This window comes from Manis javanica, chromosome 5 (genome assembly GCF_040802235.1).
Source record: "Manis javanica isolate MJ-LG chromosome 5, MJ_LKY, whole genome shotgun sequence".
Lineage (NCBI taxonomy): Eukaryota > Metazoa > Chordata > Mammalia > Pholidota > Manidae > Manis > Manis javanica.
In genome coordinates, this window is record NC_133160.1 from 39,006,877 (window position 1) to 39,018,887 (window position 12,011).

Here is a 12,011-nt window from a genome sequence, read left to right on the forward strand (position 1 = left end):
TTGTGAACATAGTAAATGACATTAGAATCGTACACTTTAAGATGTTTAATTTTATGTCATTTGACTTTCATCTCAATTTTAGTAAGAGGAAAAAGTAAGGAAATAATCTACTACATACAATCTGGAGTGACTTTGCCTGAGGGAAAACAAATGGACCCTATTTGTGTTTTCTCATATGTTTCCTTGCATCTGAATGTACTGTATGTGGCACTTCTGGAAGTGGAGTATTTGTCCCCATGGGTTCTAATCCAAATCGTCAGGGACCCAAGGACAGCCCTGGGGCAGTGAATGGTCTTTGAGGGAGAGAGAACAGGCCTCTCTCAAAAGCTGCTCAGCAGCCAGAGTGTCCTCCCATTAGAGGTGGCCCAAGGATGTACTTGCGTCAGCCTCAAGCTGGTTCTCGTTCCTGGAATAGAGGGAAGAGGCACCTCACTGGGTCATGGCCTGTACCAGTTCCATGCATGACCATCCCAGAAATCCTGTTATGTGCCAAAGTGGGGGGTCATGGTGAAGGGAGAGAGGTGGCTCTGAGCTACACTCAGCCAAGGAGCCCTGGGACAGGTACACTTTCAAGGCTGATTTTGGTGCCCCCGATAAAGGCTGCTGTTGTATGGGTTTCTTCCCAAACTGTCACTTCAAGAATACTATCTTCAGTTTGCAGTGGAACCCCCTGTGAAAGAGGCCTGCAGCTCTGTCACCTACACTGGGTTCATTTAGCTGGTCCCATTAATTTCTTAGTTTTTTTAAGAAGTGAAAGGTATTGATCAGGATGAAGAATGTACCTTTCCTATAAATGCCATGGCATTTGCACTCCCGGCCTTTGCTGCCTTTAAAAAGTAGTATAAGGCTTTCTGGAGAGAAAGGAAACAGTATTATTGACAGTCACAAACATATCCTACAAAACAGTCCTTTGAACTGAACTGTATCTCATTCAGCATGCATTCAAAAAATATCTATGAAATGTCCACATTGTTCAAGGCACTATTCCAAGTGCTACTTCAACCATAAACCTGAAGAGCGGGAGCTACCATATAGTTCACATATATAATTTTAGAATGTACGGATATGTTCCTTACATTTGGAAAGACATGGTGGGCATGTGGCTTTGTGGAGACAGGTGAATCCCAGCTGTAGAACTAAATAGTCCATTATTTTGGAAAAGTACTCTTTTATGTTGGCACTATGTACTTATTTATTTATTTTTATTTTGGTATCATTAATATACACTTACATGAGCAACATTGTGGTTACTAGATTACCCCCATTATCAAGTCCCCGCCACATACCCCATTAAGGTCACTGTCCATCAGCATAGTAAGATGCTACAGAGTCACTACTTGTCTTCTCTGTACTATACTGCCTTCCCTGTGCCTCCCACCTACATTATGTGTGCTAATTGTAATTACCTTTTTTCCCTTTATCCCTCCCTTCCCATTCACCGTCCCCAGTCCCTTTCCCTTTGGTAACTTAGTCCTTTCTTGGGTTCTGTGCTTCTGCTGCTGTTTTGTTCCTCCAGTTTTTTCTTTGTTCTTATACTCCACAGATGAGTGAAATCATTTGATACTTTCTCCGCATGACTTATTTCACTGAGCATAATACCCTCTAGTTCCATCCATGTTGTTGCAAATGGTAGGATTTGTTTTCTTCTTATTGCTGAGTAGTATTCCATTGTGTATATGTACCACATCTTCTCTATCCATTCATCTACTGATGGACACTTAGGTTGCTTCCATATCTTGGCTATTATAAATAGTGCTGTGATAAACATAGGGGTGCACATATCTTTTTCAAACTGGGCTGCTGCATTCTTAGGAGTGAAATTCCTGGGTCAAATGGTATTTCTACTTTGAGTTTTTTGGGGAACCTCCATACTGATTTCCACAATGGTTGAACAAATTTACATTCCCACCAGCAGTGTAGGAGGGTTCCTCTTTTCTCCACATCCTCACCAGCATTTGTTGTTGTTTGCTTTTGGATGGTGGCCATCCTAACTGGTGTGAGGTGATATCTCACTGTGGTTTTAATTTGCATTTCTCTGATGCTTAGCGATGTGGAGCATCTTTTCATGTGTCTTTTGGTCATCTGAATTTCTTCTTTGAAGAAGTGTCTGTTCAGATACTGTGCCCATTTTTTAATTGGATTATTTGCTTTTTGTTTGTTGAGGTGCATGAGTTCTTTGTATATTTTGGATGTCAACCCCTTATTGGATATGTCATTTATGAATATATTCTCCCATACTGGAGGATGCCTTTTTGTTCTTGTGGGGGCCCAGCCTACGGCCAAGGCTGAGCCCCACTCTAGCTGGACAATGCCCTAAAGATGGCGCCTGCTTCCTGCTCACCTGTTGGGGATTGGCCCAGCAGACTTCCGTAACCGTGCACAGCTCGTGCTGCCCGCTTAGAGTGGCGCGTGACACCTATCCGCTTAAAGGTCACGCATGATACTGTCCCGGATTGGTTGGGTGACTGAATATAAGGGAGCCCGCCGGGAGGGAGAAGAGCTTCCCGACAACTGCTGTAACCGCCGCGAGAGATTAGACAATAAAGCCTAGAGAAGAATCAAGACCTTGGGCATGTTGCCTCGGCCCCTGAAGGGTCGCGACAAGTGGTGCCAAAACCCGGGAATCGCTAAACCTCGTCGCAACCTGATCCGCTGACCCTGGCACCTGCCAATGAAGTAGAGCTTGTAACTCTTCAGGAACATCGCTGGACGCCGTTCGGTCAGCTGGCCAGACTGGGAGAGGGAACCGAGGAGAGTGAGTGGATCGGCGAGTAAACTGAAAGTATACGTGGCAGGGCAGACAGCAGGCAGTTGCGGTGGGTGTTTATGTGTAGTGTGTGTGTCCTGTTAGTGTTTGTGACATTGTTTATTATAATATATGGAATGAGGAGGCGCCAGTGAAGGTTCGCAGAGCGGCGACGAAATCAAAAGGTTCGCAGAGTGGCAACGAAATCAAAAGGTTCGCGGAATTAGCGACGTAGTCCATCTAAATTATAACTAGGATACTTGCCCCTTTAGAGAGAGGATGGGGACGGAGGCCTCTAGGGTTAGGGCTGAGGAACCTCTGAAAGCGCTCCTTAGAGCTAATGGAACCCCTTTGAAAACAAAGACTGCCAGGGCATTCCTGAACACTATAGAGAATCATGCCCCATGGTTCTTAGATGAAGGAAAGATCACCAGCCCTTTATGGGACAGGCTGGGGGATGACCTACGCTGGGCAGACAAGAGGGAGCCCCTTCCACCAGGGACAATCCCTATTTGGGGTCGAGTAAAAAATTGCCTGAAGGGACAGAAGCCAAGCTGCCGAGAGGCCATCCAAGAGGGGGAGGAAATAATAGAGGAAGTACGAGAAGAGCGTGCCTCCGCAAAGGCATCGGAAGGGGGATCTGAACAGGGACTGCCATCTGATGAGGATGAAGATGAGGAACTTTCAGGGGACGAGCTAGAGAACAGGTTTAATAGCAGAGCATCACGCCCGTCATTATATCCCTCCCTTGAACCATTGAGACTCCAGCCAAGGGAGGAGGGGGAGGCTCACCACACCCCCCTAAAGGCAGATAATGCCCAAGCAGGGCTAGTAACTTCCTCAGCCCCCATCGAACCCTCACGATTAAAACCAGGACCATTCACTTCATGGCCCGAGCCGCCACCTTATCAGCACTGTCACTGTAAAGATGGCTGGGCGAGGTGGGTATGCAGAGAAGGGCAGACAGCATTCCCTGTAATAGAAGACCCGAACACTCAGCAAAGATATCATCAACCCATAGACTTCAAAATAATCAAAAGCCTGAAGGAGGCCGCCACCACCTATGGGCCTCAGGCCGCCTTTACAGTGTCTCTGGTAGAATCAGTGGCCTCTTTGAACCTAACCCCAGATGACTGGGCCAATGTCGCCAGGGCGTCTCTCTCTGGAGGCCAGTATCTGACTTTTAAAACTGCGTGGCAGGAGTTTTCCCAGGATACTGCACGGCGTAATATTGCAGCAGGGAACCATCAATGGAACCTAGACATGTTAATGGGCTCTGGACCCTACTTAGGGCAGCACAATCAGGTCAACTACCCTCCCGCGGTTTACTTACAGATTTCCACAGCTGCGGTCAGAGCTTGGAAGACCTTACAAGGCACAGGGGATCTACAGGGTCAGCTTTCTAAGGTGTTGCAGGGGCCTAATGAGCCCTATGCAGATTTTCTCGCGAGGTTGATGCAAACTGCCTGTAGGATCTTTGGAGATGCAGAAACAGCCATGCCCTTAGTCAAACAGTTAGCGTATGAGCAAGCAAACAAATGGTGTAAGGAAGCCATTCGGCCATGGAAAAATAAAGACTTGAACACCTATATTAAGGTATGTAGAGACATAAACAATAGTGTAGTTCAAGGGCAAGTGATGGCCGCTGCAATAACTCAAGGACTGCGCAATGCGCGCGGTGGAGCCACCCCTCCAGGGGCATGCTTCTATTGTAAGCAGCCAGGTCATTTGAAGAGGGACTGCCTCAAGCTAGGGGGACCAGGAGGTAATGCCGCACCCATCAGGCAACCTCGACTGTGCCCTAGGTGCAGAAAAGGGAACCATTGGGCAAATGAGTGTAGATCAGTGGCCGATGTAGAAGGATGCCCACTGCCTCCACAGCAGCCAAAAAACGGGAGGTGGGGCCCCACACCTCAGGGCCCGCAAATGTATGGGGTGATTCAGCAAATCCCCCGAACACATTATCACCTGACCGATCAGAGCACTCACAAGGAGGCGGAGAACCAAGGAGAGCCACAACAGGGAGTGCCGGACTGGACATCCGTGCCACCACCCGCCTCGTACTGACCCCAGAAATGGGAGTTCAAGTAGTGGAGTCCGATTACAGGGGGCCCTTAAAGAGGGGAGTGGTGGGACTCCTTTTAGGCCGCAGTTCCACCACTAGAGCAGGCTTGATAGTCCATCTTGGAGTGATAGATCCAGATTTTGAGGGAATAGTAAAGGTGATGGTCTCCTCCCCACGAGGCATTAGCTCCATAAATCCAGGAGACCGCATCGCTCAAATTCTCATGCTTCCCAGTAACCATGACAATTTTGACAGTAAGAAGGTCATAAGGGGGACCTCTGGCTTTGGGTCATCCAGGGCTCCACTAGCTTGTGTCACGCTAGAATTAGGGGACCGGCCTATGTATGTAATCCAAATTAGAGGCAGGGAGTTTGTGGGGCTGTTAGATACCGGGGCAGATCGCAGCAGCATCAGGGAAGAAGAGTGGCCTAAAGACTGGCCTCTAAATCGAGCTGCACAAACACTGAGAGGTCTGGGGATAGCCCAGGCACCAATGTACAGTGCAGCCACACTGCCATGGAAGGACTTAGAGGGGCATCACGGTGTTACTCAACCATACATCCTAAAAATGCCTATGTCCCTATGGGGACAAGATGTGTTAACACAAATGAATTTTAAACTAACCACAGAGACTTTTTACAGTGAGCAGTCTAATGCCATAATGAAAAGACAGGGGTACGCGGGCACTAGAGGACTAGGGAAGGATCTCCAAGGGAAAGAACAACCAATCCTTTTAGCAGGGAGACCGCCCAAAGGGCCCGGAGGACCAGGATTGGATTTTTCTTCGGGGCCACTGAAGGAAAACAGCCTATAGAAATAACATGGCAGTCAAAAAGGCCCGTGTGGGTACCTCAGTGGCCCCTCACCAAAGAAAAGAAGGAAGCAGCCCACACTTTAGTACAAGAACAGATAGCAGCTGGTCACCTCCAGCCCTCTACCTCGCCATGGAACACACCTATTTTTGTAATTAGGAAAAAGTCTGGCAAGTGGAGATTACTCCATGATTTCAGGGCAGTGAACAGACAGATGGAGCTTATGGGACCTGTACAATTAGGCCTTCCTCTCCCTGTGGCTCTGCCCAGAGGATGGAATTCAATAGGGATAGATATCAAAGACTGTTTCTTCTCCATCCCGCTTCACCCCAGAGACTGTCAAAGGTTTGCCTTTACTGTGCCAGCAGTGAATCATAGTTGTCCCAATGAGCGATATGAGTGGATAGTATTGCCACAGGGCATGGCTAATAGCCCCACCATGTGTATGTAAAGAAGGCCTTACAAACTGTCAGGAAACAGTTTCCCCTGATAATCATCTATCATTATATGGATGACATCCCTTTGTGTCATGAGAGCAGCAGGGAGCTAGAGACAACCCTCAGGGTCAGGGTATGGTGGAAGGCACCCACCTCACCCTCAAGAATGCCTTATATAAACAAAAAGGGGGAATAGGAGAAGACTTTAGATCCCCCAGAGACAAATTAAACATCATATTATTCATTTTAAACTTTTTAACACTGGACAAAAATGACCGCAGTGCAGCAGAGTGGCACGGCCAACAATCCAATCCAAAACACATGCCTAAAGTTTTGTGGAAGGATGTGTTGGAAGGAACATGGAAAGGCCCGGACCCAGTGATAATCTGGACCCGAGGCTCGGTTTGTGTTTTTCCACAGGACCAGCAGAACCCCGTTTGGGTGCCTGAACGTCTGATACGCAGAGTGGAAAACCCCAGAGCAGAGGTACAAGATGATCGCACTGCTTCTGCTCCTGCCGTGGATCCTACAGCAGGCAACGGCGAGCCAAGCTGCAGCTGCAGCCACCGCCACGCTGACTATCACCATTCCTACGGCAGAGACGCTGAATGGTCTGTCCCAGGCCACTGCCTCGGCAATGACAGCGCAGAACGTCATCAATGGCCATTTTAAGAATGGGATGGCCTTGGTCAACCAACGCATGAACCTTCTTCAAGAACAATTGGACCTGTTGGGGGAGGTTTTGTCTGTGGGCTGCGTCCATTCTTATACAGGGGTGTATTACTGGTATTCCTTTTCATAATTATTCTAAAGCTGCCAACTTGTCCAGACAGTTAGGCAAGATGTTAAACGCCACCAAAGCCTGGTCAGGTGTAGGTGTCATAGGAATATTGCTAATTGTGGGCCTCTCCTGCTTGGGAGGAAAGTCTGTTACAAAAACAGCAACGGGGAGAACGGAAGGTCCTGTTGCAGGCCATGGCAGTGCTAGAGGAAGGCTTCTCCCCTAGAGTATGGCTTATGCTGGATCAGTAGTCAAGGACGGGTAAGATCGGGAGCTGCGCATATCAACCTAAGACAGGGCGCAGACCTAAGCTGTCTGTTGCCTGAGGATGGGTAAGAATGCCGCAGACTCCGGACGACCTAAGACAGGCATGATCCCGACAGCCCTTTGGTTAAAACAGTAAAGGGGGAGATGTGGGGGCCCGGCCTACGGCCAAGGCTGAGCCCCACTCTAGCTGGACAATGCCCTAAAGATGGCGCCTGCTTCCTGCTCACCACCCTTTCCCCTCTTCCTTGTTGGGGATTGGCCCAGCAGACTTCCGTACCCGTGCACAGCTCGTGCTGCCCGCTTAGAGTGGCGCGTGACACCTATCCGCTTAAAGGTCACGCATGATACTGTCCCGGATTGGTTGGGTGACTGAATATAAGGGAGCCCGCCGGGAGGGAGAAGAGCTTCCCGACAACTGCTGTAACCGCCGCGAGAGATTAGACAATAAAGCCTAGAGAAGAATCAAGACCTTGGGCATGTTGCCTCGGCCCCTGAAGGGTCGCGACAGTTCTACTCATGGTGTCCTTTGCTGTTTAGAAGCTTTTTAGTTTGATATAGTCCCACTTGTTCATTTTTCTTTTGTTTCCCTTGCCCATGGAGATATGATCATGAAGAAGTTGTTCATGTTTATATTCAAGAGATTTTATGTTTTTTTCTAAGAGTTTTATGGTTTCATGACTTACATTCAGGTCTTTGATTCATTTCTAGTTTACTTTTTTGTTTGGGGTTAGACAGTGATCCCGTTTCATTCTCTTACATGTAGCAGTCCAGTTTTGCCAACACCAGCTGTTGAAGAGGCTGTCATATCCCCATTGTAAATCCATGACTCCTTTATCATATATTAATTGACCATATATGCTTGGGTTAATATCTGGACTCTCTAGTCTGTTCCACTGGTCGGTGGGTCTGTTCCTGTGCCAGTACCAAATTGTCTTGATTACTGTGGCTTTGTAGTAGAGTTAGAAGTTGTGAAGTGAGATGTCCCCTGCTTTATTCTTCCTTCCTAGGATTGCTTTGGTTATTTGGGGTCTTTTGTGGTTCCATATTAATTTTAGAAGTATTTGTTCTAGTTTGTTGAAGAATGCTGTTGGTATTTTGATAGGACTTGCATTGAATCTGTACATTGCTTTAGGCAGGATGGCCATTTTGACAATATTAATTCTTCTTACTGGAGAGCATGGGATGAATTTCCATTTATTAGTGTCCTCTTTAATTTCTTTTAGGAGTGTCTTCTAGTTTTCAGGGTATAGGTCTTTCACTTTATGTACCTATTTTATAAGACAATTTGTGCAATTGGCAGGACTGGATATACAACACCCTACTGTTTTTAAGGCAGAGTACCAGACATACCTGGCTACCTGCCAAGACCAGGTCTTTCTGCAAAGGTGGACTTCAGGCCACTTCTTTCTAAATCAAATTGAGGGCAACCAGCAAAGCCTCTGATTCTCTCTAGGTGATAACAATGAAACACTCAGTCTAGAACACCTAAGGACTGACCTGTTGGTGCCCCATTCCCTCGGCCTTATCTAAACTGTCCAGCAGTATTCCTCAGAGACTACATGGAGTATGAGAAGAAATCAGCCCCAGGAATGAGAAATGAAGACACCCTCCAAAGTGTCTTATAAAGACATGATTCTTCTGTTTTTTAGAAAGCCTTGACTAGGTTGATATGCAAGGATCTGCTCCTTCCCAAACTGGAGAGAACATTTAAGGAAGAAATGTGAGCAGTTCTTTTATATGTAAATTTGCTCTAGAAATGTTGCCAGCTTATTTAAGAACTACACCGTTGTTACTAAGGCCAGTCTGCCTTATGGACCTAATACAAATGACACCATTGCTGGACTTCCTCCCCTCATGCATCCATTCAACCATCCATCTCTTCTACTTCTCCTTTATCCTTTCAAAAAGTTGATTGAAACATGCTTTATATATGTTATATGTTAAATATATAGATGATTTAAAGATGAACAAAAAACACTGCTCCTACATTCACTCCCTAATAATACTGCTGAGAAAAAAGGCATACTTGGAAATAGCAGTAAGACAATAAGTGATAGGGGGATTAAAAGAACACCAAAAAGAATTCAAGGGATATAGAAAAACAGAAATTGTGCCCAGTTCTGTGGTGTTTTATAAGCTTTTTCTTCCCTAATCTTCAAAATAGCACTATAAGGAAGGTATTATTGGCATCTGAGACTATTTAGTGACACTCAAGAGTTAAGTATCTGGTACTACAATCTCACAAGCAGTCTGAATCCAATTCCTATGTGCTTAGCCCTCTGTCCTCATGGTATTAAGGAGGAGGAATTAAATTATAAAGGTCTCACAAAACATGGAGAGGATTCACAGTGCAGACAGTGTCATAGGCTAGGGGAATAACATGAGCAAGGAATGGAGTTGGAAATGTCCAAGGTGTGTCCAGGAAATAGTAGTTCCTTCACTATGGCTGAAGTAGAATATCTGAAAGCTAGGACTTGAAAAAATATGATGGACTCATATAAATAGTCTTGAACACCAAGCTAAGAACTTAACTTTATTTGGTAGAGAATAGAAGCCATTGGAGATTTATGAGCATGACAGAATCCTGAAACAAATGATTTCTATAGTGTCAGGAATAACCTAAGTGTCAATTGGATAGGAGAAATTTATAGCAATGTGTGATTTACCAATCATTTATTGGTAAGTAAATCAAATGTATGATTAAATGCATGATTTACCCATCAAATTTATCAGAGCACATTAATATAAAAGTTGGAAGTATTTCTTATAATGTCTCTACTGAGCCAAGACCCAAATATACTCCTAGGTAACGATCACGGCACTCGTCTACTGATTTAATTGTCTGCTTAATTTTCTGTCTCCCCGAAGTGTTGAATCATCTGTACTTAGCCCAATGTCTACTGTAGGTCAAGCACTCAGGAAATATTTCTGTAATGAATGAATGAGTGAGTGAATGAAAGGATAAATTTATAACCCTCCAAAACAAGGGAACTGGATTTTAATCTTTATGTAACTCTAGTATTCTGATTATATGAAGTCATTTTCAAAGTCTGCTTTCAGAATTTGGATCTCAAATACTCGGCAATAGAGAGTTCTGGGGGAAAAGTTATATTCTGGGAAACTAGATTTGGACTGTTAAAGGAGAATAATCTAGTCTCCAGAAGTAAATAAGAATCCTGAAGTTTTCTCCATCCTTCAGTATAATGATCCTTCCCATTAATACCAGAGGAATTGAGGCTTTCTCTAATTGTCCCTTCCACACTGCACTCTCACAGCTTACTTGGCATTTCACTTCTCTTTGCTTTGTCTTTGATCTGCTGTTAATGCTATTGCTTCAGTTGTATAAACATTTATCAAACATTGTGTGAAAGTATCATGCAAGCTTCTTTAATGAGATATACATGAGTCAGTCTGAATTCTTGCTCTCAAAGTTAAGATCAATTATCCATCCATCCATTCTTCTGCTGTAGTCTGCATATTTGTGTCCCCTCAAAATTCTTACACTAAAAACCTAATGCCCAAAGTGACGGTCTTAGGAGGTGCCTTTGGGAGGTTATTCGCAGAGCTCTCATGAATGGGATTAGTGCTCTTATAAAAAGAGGCCCCAGAGAGCTAGCTCATATCTTCTATATGAGGATACAGTGACAAGTCTGCAAACTGGAAGAAGCTCTCACCCAGTCACACTGGCATCCTGATCTCAGATTTCCAACATCTAGAACTGTGCGACATAAAATTCTGTTGTTTATAAGCCACTGTATTTTTGTTATAGCACCTCAAACAGACTAAGACATCCTCCATCTACCCCTAAAATGTTTACTGAGCACCCACCGTCATATTTTACTCATTCTAAGATGTATATCTGCTCCCCATCCCCATTTTAATCAGGACATTTCTTACTGTCAATGGCACCATATAATTTATACTGACAATGTTTTTTCTTTTTCAGTAGAAGACAAAATATCTTATAATTGATGGTCTTAGATTGGATGAAGTATAGTATGTATCAGGCATTGTGCTAATTGTAGTTTTATTAATTGAATGCACATCTCTTTTTAAAAAAAATGAACATTGGTCCTAAGAAAATCCCTAGTTTAATTAGCTTGTAACAATTCTAGAATGAAATGTCAAGAAAATGTATTGTTCTAAAAACATTTATGAGTACTTCTTTTATCCCTGGCTCTGTAAATTATCCTGAAAAGGGGTGATAATAGCTTTTTCCTTTCAAATGCATAGCAGGGTAGACAAAATAGTTGCTGTACACATCCGATACTATTCTTCTGCTAGGTTTAATTTAATTTTTCTGTATCCACTTTAATAATATGCACCCAAATACCCAGCTTTCCTAATCCAATTCATTCTGAACCTGTATATATTTAGAAATGCAAACGACATTAAGATGTATGTGTAGAGATTCAAGATAATGTAATCAAGAATTGCATATATCTTTCAGTAATTAAGAATTTGGTTTGGGGCAGGGGAGGTGAAAATGTTGCCTGTGGTGACAACTCATGAGAAAGATTAATTCAATCAAACAGTGAGGAGGAATGTAAAAAAAGGCAAGCTAGTTATTTCCAGGTATTTTGATATTCAATTTGCTGGGCAGTAAACTGGACATCACCTTTATAAAGGAATGTTACACTAATAATTTTATTTGGTGAAATAAAAATTAGCATACATGCTTCAAGGGGTACCTCTCAGGCTGAGGAGCAACATATAATGCTTATTAGGATGTTTTCACTGATTCATTCAGTAAATACCTACTAAGTCCCTAATATGCACCAGGCACTATTCTGAGTACAGGATATACATTAGTGGCAAGATAGACAAAAACTTACATTCCATTGTGGGGAGACAGGCAGAAAACCAGTCAAGATCAATATAATTCAGTGAGTGATATGGACTA

At 44.2% G+C, this 12,011-nt stretch overlaps 1 protein-coding gene across 1 annotated transcript in view; it reads right to left on the reverse strand.

The window, feature by feature from the left end:
- The window catches only part of SEL1L2 (SEL1L2 adaptor subunit of SYVN1 ubiquitin ligase), a 127,847-nt gene that overhangs the window by 23,811 nt on the left and 92,025 nt on the right, over positions 1-12,011 (reverse strand). Inside the window, 1 exon segment of the mRNA XM_073236947.1 lies at positions 783-851. Within this exon segment, the coding sequence (XP_073093048.1) occupies positions 783-851 (69 nt within the window).